This window comes from Mesoplodon bidens (assembly GCF_964165515.1).
Source record: "Mesoplodon bidens genome assembly, chromosome: 17".
Classification (NCBI taxonomy): Eukaryota; Metazoa; Chordata; class Mammalia; order Artiodactyla; family Ziphiidae; genus Mesoplodon; species Mesoplodon bidens.
Window position 1 is genome coordinate 14,389,049 of NC_138174.1, and position 22,822 is coordinate 14,411,870.

At 34.7% G+C, this 22,822-nt stretch overlaps 1 protein-coding gene across 3 annotated transcripts in view; it reads left to right on the top strand.

The window, feature by feature from the left end:
- COG6 (component of oligomeric golgi complex 6) overlaps window positions 1-21,720 on the top strand; it is a 63,236-nt gene extending 41,516 nt beyond the window's left edge. Inside the window, exons 18-19 of one of the 3 annotated variants that reach the window (XM_081215021.1) lie at window positions 543-622; window positions 17,039-17,217. In XM_081215021.1, coding sequence (XP_081071147.1) covers window positions 543-622; window positions 17,039-17,084 — 126 coding nt within the window. In that variant the 3' untranslated portion in view covers window positions 17,085-17,217. Of the gene's footprint in view, window positions 1-542; window positions 623-2,629; window positions 2,661-17,038; window positions 17,218-18,470 lie in introns of those variants that run through there. The other 2 variants (XM_081215022.1, XM_081215020.1) reach the window with 2 other exon arrangements.
- Window positions 21,721-22,822: the final 1,102 nt, after the last annotated feature.

Below are 22,822 nucleotides of genomic sequence, written 5' to 3' on the forward strand. Positions count from 1 at the left end.
GATTGATGCTTTTATTGTACCTTGGTTTTTCCTTTATTTACATTATTTTTTGTTTACTACCTCTCTCACTAGGCCATAAGCTCTGTGAAGCTAGGGACTGCCCTCCTTTGCTCACTGTTATATTTACATTATGTTATATGGCACCTTACCAATAACAGGTACTCCATGAATATTAATTTAATGAATAGAGGAGTGAATAATTAAGAGATACATTGGATTTAAGAAAGTAAGGTAGACTTGAAATCTGAAGACTTTACTTCTTGCTAATATTATTACCCAAGAAGTTTGGTGAGGGAGATCAGGATAAATGGCTTGGATCGGAATTTTGAAAGTAGGTATTGCTGATACTGACTGCATTAAAGAGTTGACACTTTCAGTGAGTTTTTAGTTAAAATGTGTAAGGAATAACTCATTTTGTTCATGAAGAACTCGTTATTTGGAATATGGGATTTTTACTAAGATTTAATCCTTAAAAGGGATGCTTATTTGGGCTGTCAGCAGATATATGCACTTTGTGTTTTGGATTTCTCTGTTTTGTTTAGGTTCAGTTTGATCGCTATCTGTCAGCCCCAGACAACCTGTTAATGCCACAGCTGAACTTTCTTCTAAGTGCCACAGTGAAGTAAGTATTTTTGGGTCCCAATTAGCTGGTAAAGAGTCACATATTTTTAAATGCCAAGCACATTTATAAGAAAAAATTATTTTCAAGAATAGGAGATTTGTCATTAAAGATTGATGGTTCTCAACCTTTTTTTTCTGCCTTAGCACCCCTAAGAGATCTGACCTTACCCTGTTCATACGTTTTCCTTACATGTTTGTAGCTTCAAAATCTCCATGTAGTGAATGATTTTTTAAAATAATATGAATTATATAATTGAAGCCACACAATGATAATACCAAATTCCCTTGTATTAACACACATGTCAAAATGGCACTGAATATGTCATGAAAGAATCAGTAATATATTTATTGTGCAACATAGATGACCTACTGTTTAGACTATTTTGGACCCAAGCAGTTTCTGTAGATATATTATGAAATTGTTCAGTATCACATATTTATCAGGAATATGTTCAGGACAAAGAACTATACATTAAAATATTAGAATATTACAATTAGAAGAAAGTGAGAGATTATACTCTTTGTGTACCAGGCACTACAGAGTAAGATTTAAAAGGCATTTTCACTATCTTAATGGAGATTATAGTCTGACATGTCAGTTACACGCATGAACAAATACATTAAAAAGTATGGTAAAGAAAGAACTGTCAAACTTGAAAAAAGTGCTTCAAATATCTGAAAGGAGACAGTGATACAGGGGTGGTCCACTTATTTTCTCTTGTTCTGGGGAGCAATACGTAGAGCAAGGAGGCAGCTTTTGGCTCAACATGAGGAAGAATTTGGTGTCAATTAGAATTGGCTGGAAATGGATTCTCCCAGACATAGAACTAGGGAATTCCCATATTAGGTGTGGTCAGAGTAAATGGTTTTAATCTTTTTTGACTCTTCTATTTTATTATCCTAGAAGGTCTCATACTGTACACATAACCAGAATTCTAAAGACCTGAGAGATTATAAAACGAATTCCATTATGCCGTAATTCAAATTGCATGTGTTTCTTAGTTACTTTTTTTAACCAAATACCTGCAGTTCTTTTATATTTAACTACACGTTTCAGTACTTAGTATTTGAATGTTAAATTCTTTGGAGCATCACTATAAGTATAAAACATACCAGTATTCTTTTCCTAATAGTCAACTCTCCATATCTGCAGGTTCCACATCCGCATATTCCACCAACTGCGGATTGAAAATAGTTGCCCCCCCCCCAAAAAAAAAACAATTCTGGAAAGTTCCAAAAAGTAGAGCTTGAATTTGCTGCACACTGGCAGCTATTTACATAGCATTTACATTGTATCAGGTATTAGAAGTAATCTAGAGATGATTTAAAGTTTATGGGAGGGTGTGTGGAGATTAGATGCAAATACTGTGCCATTTTATATAAGGGATTTGAGCATCCTGAACTTTGATATCTGAGGGAGTCCTGGAACCAGTCCCCCTCGGATACTGGGGTGTGACTCTATAATGCTTGAGGGGAAATTTTAATGTGTTTCAAAGGATGGCATGTAGTCCAGATGCCGTAAGAAAAAAACAGACAGATTTGGCTACATAACACTTCGAAGTTTTCACAGAAAAAGACTATATAAACTAAATTAAAATATGAACAATAATGTGGAAAAAAATTGCAAATTATATAACAGACCTATTATGCTTAATTGTATTATCCTATATAGAATGAGATCCCACAAATCAGTACAAAATAATGCACCATATATTTGGACAGTTCATAGAAGAAGTGCAAATGGCAAACAAATATATGAGAAGATAATTATCAAAACATGCAAATTAAAACAGCAGTGAGAATTTCTGCCTATTAAATTACTGAAAATAAAAAGTTTGTTATATGGCAATTGAAATGGTCTGGGAAAATAGGCATTTTTACACTGTTGGTGAGAGTATAAATTAGTATAATCCTTTTAGAGGTCAATTTGGCAACGTTTATCAAAATTTAAAAGTATATGTCCTTATACTCAAGGATACCTCTTAATAGATCTTTTTTCTTTTCTTAGTAAGAGTTTAAAATAAAGTTACTGAATTAGCAGTGGGATTAAGCACTTCGTATGGATCTACTGAATTCTTTATCTCTGAGGACTTCTGAGATCTTCTAAAGCTTAAATGATATTTGAAATCAAATGTTTGTGTTCTGTCACTGAAGAAATATTTTAGCTTTCCACTTTTATTGTCCCATTGTTTAACAGTAATAATTTAATGTGGTAATAATTTCTGTGTGATCTCATTCTATATTAAGGATAATATAATTAAGGATAATTGGTCTGTTACATAATTTGCAAATATTTTTTCACATTGTTTATATTTTAATTTAGCTTATATTGTCTTTTTCTGTAAAAACTTCAAAGTGTTACGTAGCCATCTCTGTTTTATTAACAGAGTCAAATGAACATCGTTTGTGGTACATTACTTAAAAATCTAAACTTTTAAATTAGTATTTTGATTGTATAGTATGGACCTAGCATCCTGTTATAAATTCATGCTAATTATAATGACATTAAAAAATTGAGATATACATATGGTTTATGTAAATAATAGTGCAACTAAGAATTGGTCAGTACCTATTTACTCCTTTTTTCATTCAGAAAATTTCTAAAATGTTTTTTGCAAAGTATTCTAAAATTAAATGTAACCTATGAATGTATTTTCAGGTTTTTTTAAGAAGAAAAATTATGGTATCAGTTTGGCTACTTATTTTAAAAATCAGGTTGCTATGAAAATGTAAGTCATTTAACACATTTAAGATTCAGCATTAAAGCAGATATTCTGACTGCTTTTTCCCCTTTTTTTGATTGATGGCAGGTCCTACCCTCAAAAATACTTTCTGTTCTTATTTCTCCTACTGTATAGTCATGGTATTATATTTGATCTTATTTATAAAGCATTTGAAATAATAGGAGATAACTTTCATTTAGTTAAATTTTGAACCTTTTCAAAATGATAATTCATTTTTAAGCAAAAATATTTTCATGTCTTTATGTTCTCAATTTCTTTCTATTCATATTGTATTTAAAATGTCAATTGTTTCTTTGAAATAGAGCTTTGAAATGTAAAACTTTCTTTTTTTTATTCCTGTCTCATTTTGTTTTGTTAATGTTCTGTTCTCCTGAACTTTGCTTGTCTCTGTGATTTCAGTACCTTTGGGACACCTGTCATTCTTGTCTCCCTTTTTCTTGTCTTGTAGTTTGACTGCCTTTCAAAGGAGATTTTGACTGAGCACTTCATCCTTGGCATAAACTATTGAATACATTTAGGTAGCCAGAAAGTGAGATTGTATAGATAATGAAGAAAAGAATAGAAAATTAAAAGATCCTTAAAGAATTCTTCCTTCCTTGTGATGAATTAGAAGGGCGTTGTTCTTTTTTCAACGCCAGACTCCAACATTTACCTTTTAATGGTAAAAAAAATAGAGGTTTGACTACAGAAACCACAGCTATGCATATTTATAAAATATTCTCAGTGTCTTTTCTTACTGAGTCAGAATTGTTTATATGAGTAATTTAAGAAATAAGGAGACCATAGATACTTCCTAAAGTGAGCATGTAGAAAAGTGGATATGATTTGAGGATTCTTTTATTCAGGAATCTTCCTCTATTATATATGCTAGAAACAAAGCAGGTATCTTTAAAAAGAATTACTTTGGTTTTTTAAAAGAGGTAGGGGCTTCCCTGGTTGGCACAGTGGTTGAGAGTCCGCCTGCCGATGCAGGGGACACGGGTTCGTGCCCCGGTCCAGGAAGATCCCACATGCCGTGGAGCGGCTAGGCCCGTGAGCCATGGCCGCTGAGCCTGCCCATCCGGAGCTTGTGCTCCGCGACGGGAGAGGCCACAACAGTGAGAGAATAATTTACTTCTCTTTAACTGCCTCCTTTTAAGCCACCTATCTTTAACTCTCAGGGATACCTGTGTAAACAAAAATAACGGCAGGTTTGGGAGTGGGGGTGGGGTGAGCCTACCAGAGAAATAACGACTAATGGAAACAGTCTCAAACAGTGCCTTAGAGACCTTGGAAAGTCCAAGCCTTAAAAGTTAAGCTAGTCTGTTCTACAGTAAAGACTACTTTTGACTCACACTAATAAAGCTTAAAAACCTCTAGAAGATCACGTGGATCTTTACTAAATTAACTGCCTTCCAGAACAAAACTTAGCACTTGTAAGTATGACAGAATACAGACAATCAACAGTGCAGCATTTATAGTGCTGAGCACGCCATAAAAAAAAACACTTAGGTTTTAAGTAGTAGGAAAATATGAACCAAAACTAGAAGCAAAATCTGTCGACTTACTGACATAGTTTACAGAATTAGCAGGTAAGGTCTTTAAAACAACTATTTAAGTGTGTTCAAGGACTTAAAGGAAAATTATATTGAGAGGAAAAGTTAGGAATTTTACAAAATGGGAATTCTAGGCCTGAAAATTACAGTATCTAAAATGAAAATCTCACTGGATAGGCTTAACTTTCAGTTGGACATTCTAGAGGGAAAGATAAGTCAACTTGAAAGAAGGACAATAGAAATTGTCCAAATGGAAGTACAGATAGGAAAAAATTAAAAGCTGGAAAAAAGATGAAGAGGGTCTAGGTGAATTGTGAGATAATAATAAACATTCTAATACAGGTGTACAAGTGGAGTGTCATAGTGAGATTGAGGCATAAAAAATTTGAAGGCATAAAAGAATTTTTTTCAAATGTGATGGAAAACAACCCACAGAGTGAAGAAGCTAAATAAATCACAAGGAAAGCTGTACCAAGGTACACCATAATTAAATTATTGAAAACCAGTGATAAAGAGAAAAAAACTTAAAAAGCAGCCAGAGGAAAAAAAGATGTATTATATGTGGGGAACAATGATAAGTATACTACTGACTTCTTGTTAGAAAGAGTTCAAACCAGAAAACAATAGAATACCATCTTTAAAAAGGTGGATGATAAAACACTTTCAACTTTGTGTATTCATCAGAAGTATTTTTGAAACTGAAAGTGAAATAAATACATTTTGAGATAAGATAAACAAAAGTAGAGAGGATTGGGCTTCCCTGGTGGTGCAGTGGTTGAGAGTCTGCCTGCCGATGCAGGGGAAACGGGTTCGTGCCCCAGTCCGGGAAGATCCCACATGCCACGGAGCGACTAGGCCCGTGACCCATGGCTGCTGAGCCTGCGTGTCCGGAGCCTGTGCTCCGCAACGGGAGAGGCCACAACAGTGAGAGGCCCGTGTACCGCAAAAAAAAAAAAAAAAAAAAAAAAAAAAGATTTAGCATTAGTATACTGCAAGAAATGATAAAGGAAGTTCTTCAGGCTGAAGGAAAGTGATACCAGAAGAAAACTCCTATTTACACAGAGGAATGACAAGTGCAGGAAATGCTAAATATAAAAGATAGTAGACAGTTTGAAATAAAAATAATAACAATTGTGGAGTTCTTAACACAGAGAAATCAAGTTTATGACTACAAGAGCACAAAAGATGGAGTGGGAGGGAAGTAGAAGTATACTGTTGTGATGTTGTAAGTTTACTCATGAAGTGTATAATATTGTTTGAAGGTAGATTGTAAACCTTACAGCAAGCACTAAAATATTGTCTAACATGCCAACAGATAAAATAGAATGTTAAAAAAACTGTTATATCAAAAGAAGGCAGAAAAGGAGAAGAAAAGAACAGATGGGACAAATATAAAACAGCTAACAAGATGATAGACTTAAATTCATCCTTATAAGTAACTATATTAAATGTAAAAGAACTACACACTCCAGTTAAAAAGCAGTGGTTTTAGACTGGGTGAAAATGCATGGCCCAACTGTCTGCTGTCTATAACAAATCCACTTTAAATATAGGGACACAGTTTAAAAATATGGTATAAGATATACCATGTAAATAAAAATTATAATAAAGTTGAAGTAGCTATATTCTGATATTAATATCAGAAAAATTAGACTGATGGACAGATAATACCAAAGATAAAGAGGGATATTTCACAATAATAGGATCAATTCATGAAGAAGATATAATAGTAAATATGGGCAACTAGTAGCAGAACTTCATAAAACATGAAGTATAAGTTTATAGAATTGAGGAAGAATAGATAAATGGACATTTTGATATTTCAACCCTCCTCTGTCAATAATTGATAGGAAAATTAGAAAACTAGCTCAGTGTAAAAGAACTGAACAATGTCACTAATCAGCTCAGCCCAATATGGAAACTGACTATGGAAAATAACATTCTTTTAAAGTGCATATAAAACATTCACCAAGCTAATGTAAAAATGAACAAAAAGAAAATAAGAAAGCCACTAGTGAGTATTCCCATCTATGAACATGGTATGCCTGTTTATCCAGATCTTCTTTTAGAATTTTCAAGAAAGATTTACAGTTTCTTCATATAATTTTCCATGTATGTTATTGGGTTTATTCCTAGGAAACAATTCTGTGGCTTTTATAAGGTCTTTTATTTTCCATTACATGTTCTGATTAGATATTGCTGATGTACAGGGAAAGTACTAAATTTTATGTTAATTTTGAATCTGGCCAGTTAACTAAATTCTTAGTTCTATTAGTTTATCAATTGTTTGCCTTGATTTTTTGTTTTTGGTACAGACATCTAAAGTTAATGAGTTTCATTAATTCTTTTCAGTTTTATGACTAAACTCATTGTACTGGCTAGGTGCTCCAAAGTAAACAGTAGATGTAATGGTGAGTGTGCATATTTTATTTTGAACTTTAATGTTTCTGATGTTTCATCATCAAGTGTGATGTTTGTTGTAGATTTCCAATGTTCCAACATGAACACATGGTATTCATCTCTAACTGGGTATGTAGTGTAGTAATCTGTAAATTCAGCATAACTCCAGTCAAAATTGCCGTGGAACCATTTTATTAAATATTTATCTAGAAAGAAATATATGAGAGGAGACTCTGGTCACTTTTGACCATCTCCACAGTTGCCACTCTGGCCCAAGGTAGTATCATCTGTGCCTGTATTATCATGTTAGCCTTGGATCTATTCTGTTTTCGCCCTTGCTCTCTCTATCATTGCCACACCAACCTCTGCAATCTAATCTTAGCATCTCAACTAGAGTGATTCTTGAAAGGGTCGCCTTCGCTTAATCCTCCATTTTTCAGAAGAGGACATTTTTAGAAAGGTTAAATAATTGAAACAAGGTGACACAATTAGCAAGAAGCAGAGCCAAGATTCGAATCCAGTATTCCAGAGCCTATTCTCTTTAACACTAGCTTGTACTGTATTTTTATTAACTCTTTCTATGTTGAGATTACATTGTTTTATTATTTTTAGAGGAAGCTCAGAAATGTTAGGCATGTGTGATAGATAAGGCTTATGTGAGATATGTGCCTTGGTTTCATCTAAAATATGCTTTAATTTTACTGTGAATGACAGAAAGCTGACCCACTATGGCACCTTTGCTGTTTATATTGTGATAAAGAGAAATCAAAAATGTACGTTTTTAAACCAGTCTATTATAAGTATATTTTTTTCTTAGTTTTTCAGGTTTAAACTGTTAACACCTTCTTTTCTCCTGTGGCGTGTTTAATTGCACTCTTAACTGTAGCGCTGTAATAAAGCTCAATTTTAGGGATCACAGAACCTGAATGTTGAAATAAGTTATTTTTAGAAGTGCTGGGTTTATGGTAATGATGAAAGTTGTATTACGTTGTTATAGCAACCAAAATCCTAAAGTACTGATTAATGACAAGCTCACTGATTCTGGAAGTAAGCAGTTCATTTCTTATCACGGCTCAGTACATTAAATAATTATTTAAAATATACATAATTTCAGTGAACATATTTTAAAATGAGAATGGTATCTCCGTTTAGTTATACAATTATCTTTGTTAGTATTTTTGTAATTTATAATACCATATTTTTATGGCATTATGACATTTATAACTGGACAAGTTAAATTTCTTAAGGTATGGAATTCCCATGCATAGGTAACTAAAATATGTTGCCTTTATGTGAAATTATGTAACAAACTCATCTCCTCATTTATTTCTTCTTCCTTTTTCTCATAGCACATTAGCTATATCTTTGATATATACTGCTATAACAGACTATATGGGAAAAGAAAAACTGTACTTTGCAAAAGTAAGAAAGACTTTCCAAAACATGAAAATAAGGCATATAGGGTCTGGGAGAACAGCATGTCTTTTTTTTTTAATTAATTAATTTATTTAGTTATATTTGGCTTTGTTGGGTCTTCGTTGTTGTGCGCAGGCTTTCTCTAGTTGCGGCGAGAGGGGGCTGCTCTTTTTTGCGGTGTGCGGGCTTCTCATTGCGGTGGCTTCTATTGTTGCCAGGCACGGGCTCTAGGTGCGTGGGCTTCAGTAGTTGTGGCATGTGGGCTCAGTAGTTGTAGCTCACGGGCTCTAGAGCGCAGGCTCAGGAGTTGTGCTGCATGGGCTTAGTTGCACCACGGCATGTGGGATCTTCCCGAACCAGGGCTCAAACCCATGTCCCCTGCATTGGCAGGCAGATTCTTAACCACTGCACCACCAGGGAAGCCCCAGCATGTCTTTTCAGTGTCATACTGAAACATTGTTAACAGGTCCATCAAAAATTATTTAATTATTTAGAGGAATGCACCTTGTTTGATTCTCTGTTTACTATTGAATAAAGGTTCCATGGTTTTCCATGTCCTGTGTTTTTTCTTGCTCCATGGTACGTTAACTCATTTTATATGTAACTTAATTTATTCTAACCTTCCTTTTTAAATACCTGTAAATGACCAGTTCCTCAGAATGTTTTAACCAGCTTTACCATCTTAGTAATCTCCTCATTGAGTTATTAAATTTTTGACATTATTTGTATGAGTCATGATTTTAAATTTTTTGAAATTACTATGAGAATTTTATGGTAGTAAAGAGACCAAGAAAATTAATCGTCTAACTTTATAGATGAATGTTGGCTTGCATTCAGATTTTGCTTTTCCATTTTAACTGGCCTTTTGCATATCTGTTGGTCATGTGAAAAGCAGAACTTACCTTTAGAATTTTGACATAGAGAAACAGTTCTAAATGTACTCTGTCCATCAGCTATGTGATTGGCTGTGATTGATCAAAATACAGAAAGTAAAATCTGAGGTGGGTACCCATGCTGGAAAATAACATACATGACTTAAAGGAAAAAAAAGGTACTGCTATTCTTTACCTGTAGACGAAGTGATCAGTAGATAAGGACATTCCACGTTTTCAGAAGCACATGACTAGACTGAGATGATTTTCTGGTCATTTTGTATTTATAGAATTCCTGAATTTTTCTATTTTGAATATTGATTTTATTTGTCACTGTAATGATTTATCATTATTTGAACTCTGTATTTCGTACATGGTATTAGTGAATAATTTGGGCCATGACACCAGGCAGGCAGGCAGATATACAGATACATGTGTATACTTTTTCACATAAAGGATGAACTTACATAGTAATTAGCATTATAAATAAGAAGGAGGAGATAGCAAAATGGCAAGAAAATTGCTTTAGCACTTTAGAAACACCACCCATTTTTATACAAATAACTGATATGCTTACTACAACTCATTGTTTAGGGAACCGAATTCTCCAAAGTAATGTGTGTGTCTGTATGTATATGTGTATGTATGGGTGTAAATAAACACATAGAGATTTTTTAACCACAGTTCATTAAAATGCTCTTAACTCTCAATGAAATGATATAATTTTAAAGCTGGAAGTGTCTTGTAAAGATTATCGAGGTCAGTATTTTGTTTTACAATAGTGAAATTAAGTCCTGGAATGGTTAAATTACTTGTTCAAGGCAGCAGTAAGTAGCAGAACTTCAACTAGAGTCAAGATCTTCTGACAGTAATCTCCTTCACTATTCCATTTTATCTCTACCATATATAATTCATTAGAAAGATTTTAATGAACATGAGTGTATGGACATGTACCTGGCTTTGGTAGTGATAAATGAACTCTTAACATTTGTCCAGAAATATGGAATCACTATAGGCACAGTTCTTGCTCTTTACACTTCGGATTTGACTCAGATTCACTTGGAGAATGTCTATTTCCATTGCATTTCTATCCTCTGGATTTTTTTTCTTATTAAGTTATGAGCACTTTTGTTTTCTTTTTTCTTATTCGTCATCAATTTAATACACATCAGTGTATACATGTCAATCCCAATGGCCCAATTCATCACCCCCCCCCACGCCCATCCTCCCGCCATTTTCCCCTCTTGGTGTCCACACGTTTGTTCTTTACATCTGTGTCTCTATTTTGGCGCTGAAAACCGGTTCATCTGTACCATTTTTCTTGGTTCCACATATATGCGTTAATATACGATATTTGTTTTTCTCTTTCTGACTTACTTCACTCTGTATGACAGTCTCTAGATCCATCCAGCTCTCAACAAATGACCCAGTTATGTTCCTTTTTATGGCTGAGTAATAATCCATTTGTATACATGTACCACATTTTCTTTATCCATTCGTCTGTTGACAGGCATTTAGGTTGCTTCCGTGACCTGGCTATTGTAAATAGTGCTGCAATGAACATTGGGGTGCATGTGTCTTTTTGAATTATGGTTTTGTCTGGGTATATGCCCAGTAGTGGGATTGCTGAGTCATATGGTGATTCTGTTTTTAGTTCTTTAAGGAGCCTCCATACTGTTCTCCATAGTGGATTTATCAATTTACATTCCCACCAGCAGTGCAAGAGGGTTCCCTTTTCTCCACACCCTCTCCAGCATTTGTTGTTTGTAGATTTTCTGATGATGCCCATTCTAACTGGTGTGAGGTGATACCTCATTGCAGTTTTGATTTGCATTTCTCTAATAATTAGTGATGTTGAGCAGCTTTTCATGTGCTTCTTGGCCATCTGTATGTCTTCTTTGGAGAAATGTCTATTTAGGTCTTTTGCCCATTTTGGGATTGGGTTGTTTGTTTTTTTAATGTTGAGCTGCATGAGCTGTTTATATATTTTGGAGATTAATCCTTTGTCCGTTGATTCGTTTGCAAATATTTTCTCCCATCATGAGGGTTGTCTTTTCATCTTGTTTATGGTTTCCTTTGCTGTGCAAAAGCTTTGACATTTCATTAGGTCCCATTTGTTTATTTCTGTTTTTATTTCCATTACTCTAGGAGGTGGATCAAAAAAGATCTTGCTCTGATTTATGTCAAAGAGTGTTCTTCCTATGTTTTTCTCTAAGACTTTTATAGTGTCTGGTCTTACATTTAGGTCTCTAATCCATTTTGAGTTTATTTTTGTGTATGGTGTTAGGGAGTGTCCTAATTTCATTCTTTTACATTTAGCTGTCCAGTTTTCCCAGCACCACTTATTGAAGAGACTGTCTTTTCTCCATTGTATATCCTTGCCTCCTTTGTCATAGATTAGTTGACCATAGGTGCGTGGGTTTATCTCTGGGCTTTCTATCTTGTTCCATTGATTTATGTTTCTGTTTTTGTGCCAGTACCATGTTGTCTTGATTACTGTAGCTTTATAGTATAGTCTGAAGTCAGGGAGTCTGATTCTTCCAGCTCCGTTTTTTTTCCCTCAAGACTGCTTTGGCTATTCGGGGTCTTTTGTGTGTCTATACAAATTTTAAGATTTTTTGTTCTAGTTCCGTAAAAAATGCCATTGGTAATTTGATAGGGATTGCATTGAATCTGTAGATTGCTTTGGGTAGTATAGTCATTTTCACAATATTGATTTTTCTAATCCAAGAACATGGTATATCTCTCCATCTGTTGCTATCATCTTTAATTTCTTTCATCAGTGTCTTATAGTTTTCTGCATACAGGTCTTTTGTCTCCCTAGGTAGGTTTATTCCTAGGTATTTTATTCTTTCTGTTGCAGTGGTAAATGGGAGTGTTTCCTTAATTTCTCTTTCAGATTTTTCACCATTAGTGTGTAAGAATGCAAGAGATTTCTGTGCGTTAATTTTGTATCCTGCAACGTTACCAAATTCATTGATCAGCTCTAGTAGTTTTCTGGTGGCACCTTTAGGATTCTCTATGTATAGTATCATGTCATCTGCAAACAGTGACAGTTTTAGTTATTCTTTTCCAATTTGTATTCCTTTTATTTCTTTTTCTTCTCTGATTGCCATGGCTAGGACTTCCAAAACTATGTTGAATAATAGTGGTGAGAGTGGAAATCCTTGTCTTGTTCCTGATCTTAGAGGAAATGCTTTCAGTTTTTCACCATTGAGAATGATGTTTTCTGTGAGTTTGTCGTATATGGCCTTTATTATGTTGAGGTAGGTTCCCTCTATGCCCACTTTCTGGAGAGTTTTATCATAAACGGGTGTTGAATTTTGTCAAAAGCTTTTTCTGCATCAATTGAGATGATCATATGGTTTTTATTCTTCAATTCGTTAATATGGTGTATCACATTGATTGATTTGCATGTATTGAAGAATCCTTGCATCCCTGGGATAAATCCCACTGGATCATGGTGTATGATCCTTTTAATCCTATAAATATCAATTAAATTTTAATGTGTTGTTGGATTCTGTTTGCTAGTATTTTGTTGAGGATTTTTGCATCTATATTCATCAGTGATATTAGTCTGTAATATTCTTTTTTTCTAGTGTCTTTGTCTGGTTTTGGTATCAGGGTGATGGTGGCCTCATAGAATGAGTTAGGGAGTGTTCCTTCCTCTGCAATTTTTTGGAAGAGTTTGAGAAGGATGGGTGTTAGCTCTTCTCTAAATGTTTGATAGAATTCACCCGTGAAGCCATCTGGTCCTGTACTTTTGTTTGTTGGAAGATTTTTAATCACAGTTTCACTTTCTTACTTGTGATTTGTCTGTTCATATTTTCTATTTCTTCCTGGTTCAGTCTTGGAAGGTTATACCTTTCTAAGAATTTGTCCATTTCTTCCAGGTTGTCCATTTTATTGGCATAGAGTTGCTTGTAGTAGTCTCAGGATGCTTTGTATTTCTGCGGTGTCTGTTGTAACCTCTCCTTTTTCATTTCTAATTTTACTGATTTGAGTCCTCTCCCTCTTTTTCTTGATGAGTCTGGCTAATGGTTTATCAATTTTGTTCATCTTCTCAAAGAACCAGCTTTTAGTTTTATTGATCTTTGCTATTGTTTTCTTTGTTTCTATTTCATTTATTTCTGCTCTGATCTTTATGTGTTCTTTCCTTCTGCTAACTTTGGGTTTTGTTTGTTCTTCTTTCTCTAGTTCCTTTAGTGTAAGGTTAGATTGGTTGAGATTTTTCTTGTTTCTTGAGGTAGGCTTGTATAGGTATAAACTTCCCTCTTAGAACTGCTTTTGCTGCATCCCATAGGTTTTGGATCATCGTGTTTTCATTGTCATTTGTCTCTAGGTATTTTTTGATTTCTTCAGTGATCTCTTGGTTATTTGGTAATGTATTGTTTAGCCTCTATGTGTTTGTGTTTTTTACGTTTTTTCCCCTGTAATTGATTTCTCATCTTATAGTGTTGTGGTCAGAAAAGATGCTTGATATGATTTCAGTTTTCTTAAATTTACTGAGGCTTGATTTGTGACCCAAGATGTGATCTATCCTGGAGAATGTTCTGTGCACACTTGAGAAGAAAGTGTAATCTGTTTTGGGATGGAATGTCCTATAAATATCAATTAAATCTATCTGGTCTGTTGTGTCATTTAAAACTTCTGTTTCCTTATTTATTTTCATTTTGGATGATCTGTCCGTTTGTGTAAGTGAGGTGTTAATGTCCCCCACTATTATTGTGTTACTGTTGATTTCCTCTTTTATAGCTGTTAGCATTTGCCTTATGTATTGAGGTGCTCCTATGTTGGGTGCATATATATTTATAATTGTTATATCTTCTTGGATTGACCCCTTGATCATTATGGAGTGTCCTTCCTTGTCTCTTGTAACATTCTTTATTTTAAAGTCTATTTTATCTGATATGAGTATTGCTACTCCAGCTTTCTTTTGATTTCCATTTGCATGGAATATCTTTTTCCATCCCCTCACTTTCAGTCTGTATGTGTCCGTAGGTCTGAAGTGGGTCTCTTGTAGACAGCATATATATGGGTCTTGCTTTTGTATCCATTCAGCAAGTCTGTGTCTCTTGGTTGTAGCATTTAATCCATTCATGTTTAAGGTAATTATCGATATATATGTTCCTATGACCATTTTCTTAATTGTTTTGGATTTGTTTTTGTAGGTCCTTTCTTCTCTTGTGTTTCCGACTTAGAGAAGTTCCTTTAGCACTTGTGGTAGAGTTGGTTTGGTGGTGCTGAATTCTCTTAGCTTTTGCTTCTCTGTAATGCTTTTGATTTCTCCATCGAATCTGAATGAGATCCTTGCTGGGTAGAGTAATCTTGGTTGTAAGTTCTTCCCTTTCATCACTTTAAGTATATCATGCTACTCCCTTCTGGCTTATAGAGTTTCTGCTGAGAAATCAACTGTTAACGTTATGGGAGTTCCCTTGTATGTTATTTGTCATTTTTCCCTTGCTGCTTTCAGTAATTTTTCTTTGTCTTTAATTTTTGCCAGTTTGATTGCTATGTGTCTCGGCATGTTTCTCCTTGAGTTTATCCTGTATGGGACTCTCTGCGCTTCCTGGACTTGGGTGGCTATTTCCTTTCCAGTGTTAGGGAAGTTTTCGATTATAATCTCTTCAAATATTTTCTCTGGTCCTTTCTGTCTCTCTTCTCCTTCTGGGACCCCTATAATGCATATGTTGTTGCATTTAATGTTGTTCCAGAGGTCTCTTAGGCTTGTCTTCATTTCTTTTCATTCTTTTTTCTTTATTCTGTTCCGCAGCAGTGAATTCCAGCATTCTGTCTTCCAGGTCACTTATCCATTCTTCTGCCTCAGTTAATATGCTGTTGACTCCTTCTAGTGTAGTTTTCATTTCAGTTATTGTATTATTCATCTCTGTTTGTTTGTTCTTTAATTCTTCTAGGTCTTCATTAAACATTTCTTACATCTTCTCGATCTTTGCCTCCATTCTTTTTCCGAGGTCCTGGATCATCTTCACTATCATTATTCTGAATTCTTTTTCTGGAAGGTTGCCTGTCTCCACTTCATTTAGTTGTGTTTCTGGGGTTTTATCTTGTTCCTTAATCTGGTACATAGCCCTCTACCTTTTCATCTTGTCTATCTATCTGTGAATGTGGTTTTTGTTCCACAGGCTGCGGGATTGTAGTTTTTCTTGCTTCTGCTCTCTCCTCTGGATTTTTAAAAAATGTGTTTAATATTCATTATTGTACCTTATTCTGATTTTAAACTTCTTGTGAGAAGGAGTAGCCCTGTTTGTGTATTCCTTACGTAGCATAAGTATACACTGTGTTCAGACTGAGTGTAGATTTTAGAGTATGAGGTGTGAGTAATGAATGCCTTCTACACCTCCAAAAATCTTACTGCTTTTAGAAGGGGAGGGAGAGGGATGGGCTGGGAATTTGGGGCTGGTAGATGCAAACGATTACATTTAGAATGGGTAAACAACAAAGTCCAAGTTTATAGCACAGAGAATTATATCCAGTCTCCTGGGATAAACCATAATGGAGAAGAATATTACAAAAAGAATCTATGTGTAAACGTCACTGTGCTGTATAGCAGAGATTGCGACAGCATTGTAAATCTGCTACACTTCAATAAAAAATAAAATACAACAATTCAAATAAAACATCTTACTGCTTTTAGTAAAGAACTAAAAGTGCTGTAGCTAAAACCCATTATTTAAAGTACCAGGGATGTAATGTACAACATGATAAATATAATTAACACTGCTGATTATATATGGAAGTTGTTAAGAGTAAATCCTAAAAGTTGTCATCACAAGAAAAAGAATTTTATTTCTTTAATTTTCAACCTATATGAGATGATGGATGTTCACTAAAGTTATTGTGATAATCATTAATGATGGATGTAAATCAAATCATTATGTTGTACACCTTATACAGTGCTGTATGTCAATTATATCTCAATAAAACTGGAATAAAAAAGATAAAAGCCATTATTTAACTTCTTGCAAAATGGGTATCGAGTGTATAGTTAACAGATTTTTCAAATGCTAGTTAGAGTATTTTCAGCTATATCATTTATGGAAAATAACTTTTATGTCATTTTGTTGCATTTATTGTTAGGCTCAGTTAATTATAGAAACAATCACTAATCAACAGATTAAAAAAAAATCTCAAAGCCTCATCTGGATAAGTAGATTTCCAAACCAGTTTCTACCATCCTCCCTTCCAACAAAAAGGTGGTACAGCCAATAGCATTACTCCACTCTGCTCAGAAAATTTGCTCAGCATATCTTCCTTCTACCCAGTCTCATTTTGGGAGCTTTAGCAATTTGGGGAAAACGTTAGGTTGCTCCAACAAATCAAAGTTGCTTAAATCAAGAGTTTGAGACCCCATGAGAACAGTGTGCTGATGACTCAAGATCCAAGTGGACTCCCCTTCTCTTTCCATCTAACTAGTTTTGTTCTTTTTTAGACCACAGATCCACTTATTTCTGAAGATAATTTTACAGATGTATTAGTTTGGTCATGGATGTTCTAAAAATGGATTATTTCTAGCTCAGAAGATCAGAGAGGCTTCTTGGATGAGAGAGTACATTTTTACTGAGAATTAAGGGCATTTAAAGTGGATGAGACAGACATTCTATGCAAATGGAGGTACGTGAGTAAGCAAGGGAATTGAGGTCAGGAAGAGCAGGGCAGATAGAACAGTCAGGAGTTGTGCTGGATTGCAGCATTAGAGTAGTGATGCAGAAGGTGTTATAAAGGGTTCTGAGTGATAGGGTAAGGAATTTTGATTTCTCTGAAACCAGAAGAAGCCATGGAACCTCCTTGAAGAAAGGCCCTGGGTAGGGGGGAGACACGATAAAAGGTTTGCTTTAGAAAGATTAATCTAAGAGCAGTGCTCATGATATGTTACATGGGGAACAGACTGGATGGGGAAAGACTGGGTAGGAGTTTTTCTTAGATACTCCAGGCAACAAAAGTTTGTTAGGGCCTGAACTGAGGTGATGAGACATAGTTATGCCATTGACAGAAGCAGGAGACATAGGGAAGTAGGTTTGGGAGTAAAGCTTTAAAGACACATTTTTAATTTAGTTATAAAAATCAGAAAAATATGTTTTCATCAGTAGGTATATAGAAATAGAAGTAGCTGAGGATGATGAAGTAAATGTCATGAAAACATAAGGGGTTAATGCAGATTTAATGAGCCCAGTGTTATTATTTTCTAAAAACATTTGCTTCAGTTTTTTTTAAACTATTTCTATTCTTTTATGTACTTATGTAGAAATGTGTATCTGAAAATGCTGTGATTTGTTGTAGCAAGTGTCACATTTCTGCGAGAGATAAGAAATCTAGGAGATATGGTTATTAGTGTAGGAGCTATAGGTGAAAAGACAGTATATTGTAAGTTATTCTGAGATTTGAAGTATTGATAAATTTGAGGAGCTATAGGTGAAAGGACAGTATATTGTAAGGTATTCTGAGATTTGAAGTATTGATAAATTTGAATAATTATAAGCCTCTTTAAGGTTAATGTGTTATCAGTCATGTTTGCAAAATCAGTACATTGATGGTGGGTCACGGTTTCTGTTTCTTGTTTAGTAATCCACAGTATATCAGGCACTGTTCTAGCCCTAAAGATAAGGCAGTGAACAAAACACAGCTCCTGCCCTCCTGCAACCTGCATACTAATGGAGAAGATTTAATAAAGAAATAATAAATGTAAAAAAACCTTTTATCCCCAAACCAAAATAACTAACTTATGTAGTTGTACAATGGTTTTTAATAATATATATGTGATAATTATGAAAACAAAATTCGTTGGTTCATGTATGGAGCTTTCTTACAATGCTTAGTGTTTCATTCTCAGATTATGTGTTCACATTTTGTTTGTTTATCAATAGAGAGCAGATCATAAAACAGTCTACAGAATTAGTCTGCAGAGCCTATGGTGAAATGTATGCAGCTGTGCTGAATCCAGTCAATGAATACAAAGATCCAGAGAGCATTCTACACCGATCGCCGCAGCAAGTGCAGACACTTCTCTCCTGATTATCTTTGAATATGTTAGCAAAATATTGCATTCCTAAAACACTAATGGTTTTCTTGGTTTTTAGTCTTTTAATCTTTACTTTGAAATTTGATGGTTACAGTTTTCTTTGTATCATAAGAATGCAGCTCCCAATAATTGCTTTGCTTTGGTCACTGTAAAGTGAAAGTAAGTAACACGTGTTGACCTGAGTTGGCATTGCTCTGTATCTGCACTCCACGTCTCTCCAGCTCTGCAGTTCCCCTCAATTCTGGAATATAAATACGTGGGAAAAGAGTAGTATGAGAGGTTTGAGGGATTTTTTTTTTTACAAGATTAGTTCTAAATTAACTGTACATTAAAAAATAAACTTAGGAATTAGTTTGAAGATATGACCTAATAAATCTCTTTACCTAAAAATTCATTTGCTTTTTTGCTAGATATTGTGAGTAGGTATACTTAAACTGAGGAGCAGAAATGTACGTTCAGCAAAAATAGGAAAAGAGGAGAAGTAATTTAAAGGTGACTTCTACTCTGTGTCTGCCCTAGACTGAATTCAAGGTGAAGTTTGGCACTTCATATGGGATGTAGGCATCCTGTGCTGCGTGTAAATCTAGTGTTTAAAAAAGAATATTTGTGGTACAATGTGGACTCTAACTTCAACCATCTACACACTTTGGTGTTCAAACCAAAGAAATAAGGTATACTCTAACCCTGCAGGAAAAATGCCAGAGTAGCAATTGCTAATTGACATTATGTCTAGCCCTGTTGTGGCCCCTTGTTTGGGCTCTGACTTTAGAACTGTACCAAGAGTAAGATTCAAAATCACTGTTTTTGTTTTTGTTTTTTTTAAAAAAAAAAAAAACATCTAAATGTGTTTGATGTGACTTGACTTTGACTTTGTTGGTAAGATTTTGAGGACAGATTTTTATTAGCAAAATATCTTAATTTCTGGTAAATCCATAAAAAGAGCTAAGTCTCTAAATTATAAATGAGAAAATGAGGCATAAGGAAAAAATTGACTAGGTTAAAATATTTTGAAAAGTAGTAAGATAAAATTACTATTTATATAGCAAATACAGAATATATAACAAATTAGTATTTATAGAACATGGCATGTTCATTTATCTGAAATATGATTTTTTTGGAGCAAGAGTGATTGATTATGTTTCATCTCTTTTGGTATTTAATCTGTATTTTTAGTCTTTTTCCTTCAATGAGTATATGTGATATATAAAAGATAGAAAATAAAGTATGATATAAATCAAGAGCTTAAATTTTATATAATTTATATCATGAGAAAAGATTGCTTACTTACTTGAATTCCTTTGATTTCTAGGAAAAAAGTATATTTAGTTTTTTACCTAATATTTTCAAATAAAATATTAAACTGTTTTTAGAGCAGCAATCATTGCAGTATTTTTATGCATCTGAGATAACCAATTAGATAACCAAATTGAGATAACCAATGAAAGATTGATGAGCAGAATGTGATATCAGTGTGATCTTGAAAACTTAGTTAAAATAAACCATTGTAAGTGTTAATTCATTAGCTTAACACTGTATTTGCTATTTAGTTCATAGTTTGCATCTTGAACTATTTTGAGATGGAGTAAGTATAACCTTAGGTAATGCGTGTCAGCCTTTCCTTCAGAGAGAAAAGGTATTTGCCTGACCAAAACCCTCTCTGATTGAACGTTTCCATTTCTTTCTTTGTGCTTGTACTTGAACAGGTGAATATTTACTGAGAAAAATCACACAAATAGACTGATTGACTTTTTAAATTCATGATCACAGTCTTCATATGGCACTGAATATTGCTTTGTAGTTCTACTCTGTCTCTGGTAAACTCACCTCCCCACTTTTCAAGATGACTTTTCCACCTTCACTTAGTTAATGACCTTCATAATTAATTGAGAAAACAGCTGTTAGGCTAATCTGCATTTTTCTACCCTCATATATTGCACTCATCTTCATCTTTCCTCCTTTTGTGTTGGAGACAGTCCCCCTCCTCCTGTGACAGGCTGTTCCCTTCATCTGGACTCTGGACTCCATTCTCTCACCTTCTCAGAGATGTTTCTGAGTTATCCCTCTCTTTTGCTTCAGCAACTTGTGACTTCTCTGTAGGATTATTCTCAACAGCATACACAATGCTCTAGTGTTGCTAGTATTTTTTAAAACTTCCTACCTCCCAGATCCTCACACCTCCATTTCTCAGCTGTTTTTTTTTATGATCATCTATGCATGCTGTCTTATATTTCTGCTGCCATTATGTCTTAAATTAGCCCCATATGGCTTCAGCGTCACCACTACAACACAACTAACCCTGATGAGATCTCCGTAGTATTTTATGTTGTCAAATCCAATGGTTTCTTCTCATTCCTTATTTTATTAAACTTTCAATAGTATTCCACACACTTATGTCTGAAATACTATACTCCCTAGGCTTTCACAGCACAACTTTCTGCTAGTTTTCCTTCCACTTCATTAGCCAAACCCCTCTCAACCTCCTTCCCTGGTTCTTTTGCCTCTTTGTGACCTTTAAAATTTCGCATACTCTAGGGCTTGATCCTCAAATTTTTTTCCTTGCCTTAGGAGTTTTTTATTATCTCACCATAGCCTGGCCTTTTCTGACTGCTATTAGCTCACGTCCTTAGGTCTATCCATATAGTGGAATACTCTACAGTAGTGAAAAATGAAGTAATTTCCAAATACATAATGTTGAACAAAAAAAAAAAATCACAGAATAATATAGTATGAGTCCATTTATAGAATTTTAAGATAAAAGATAAAACAAATGTATACATTATTCATGGATACACATGTGGTAAAGCTATAAGGAAGTATAGGAAATGATTAACACGGAATTCAAGATTATCTCACAGGATCTTTAGAAGTTACTAATCTTCTGTTCTCACAATGGAGTGTTGGCATATGTATATTCATTTTGTTATTTTCTAAAATTTACATATACGTGACGTGAACTCTTGTCTATATATTCCACAATTTTAAAAAGAGTTTAAAAAAATTGTTTAACACAGGGCCTGGGGTAAAGTTAGAACTCAATACGTGTTAGCTAATATTTTTCATTGTGCTTGTTATTAAACACATTTATTATGTACCAACTGGGGCAGTCTCTGTGATAAGCAACAAGGTTTTAAAAGACCACTAAGATGTGCTTCTGTCATTGAATTCCCTGTCTTGCACAGATATCACATGTATTATAAGTAGACACAATGCAGTTTGATAGGGTGTTTGTGCATGTAGGTAAGAGGAAAAAATGAACTAACATCATTTTTTATGAAAGCCACATGTATGTACTTGAGGTTGAAGAGGCTGAGAGCATAGAAAAGAAAGTTTTAAAACACAACCATACATTTTTAATTCTTTGATGATCATAATGACTGGGTTACATTAATTAGCTATTTGATTAAGATGCAAAATTGTCTTATAGGTTGGGGACATCAACAAAAACGTTGGATTAAGGAATTCCAAAATTCTGCCTCTCCCTAAAAGAAACAATAAAACTGGCCTTCAAAAACTGTCAAGATCAACTTTTTCAGAATTCTAGAAACCAACTAAAAACTAATAGCAGTTAGATTGTGCTTATTAAAAAACTAAGCAAAACAAGCTGAGTCTTGGTATGCTTTGTGGTATTTAACTTAGGCAAGTCCTATACTTTGCTCCCAAACTCAGCAATAGCCTTGAAAATAGCATCGCACATTTCCTGGTACTGGAGAAAGCAGAATGGACCACGTTTGCAAAGATTGTCCTTACTTGACTTGCCTCCCTGGGAGACCCATTTGAAAAGCTTATTTTTCTCTTGCCTAACTTGGAACTCGCCCAGTGCTAAAGCCACTACCCAGGGGGAGGGGCCAGTTGAGGGGAGGGGCCAGTCAAGGGGAGGACACTTCTCTGCTGCCTGAAGTTAGGAGAAATGGTAGACTAAGGTAAAAGCTTGGGAAGAAAAGTTAGAAATGAAATACTTAATAAGGGTTTTGAAACACTCTGACATTCTTGGCAATCTAGAAATCTAGTGCACATGTCTAGCACTGTGCATGCTCAAGAAAGACCAGAAAGACCCTAAGCACTCACCTCTGGGTAACCTTGAGGCTTTGTGGAAGCAGAAAGTGAAGGCTGAAGTAAAGTTAGAAGCTACCTGGCTGAATGTTGAAGGAATGCCCCAACTCTCACAACATCTCAGCAAAGACTGGGAGATTTTTTTGG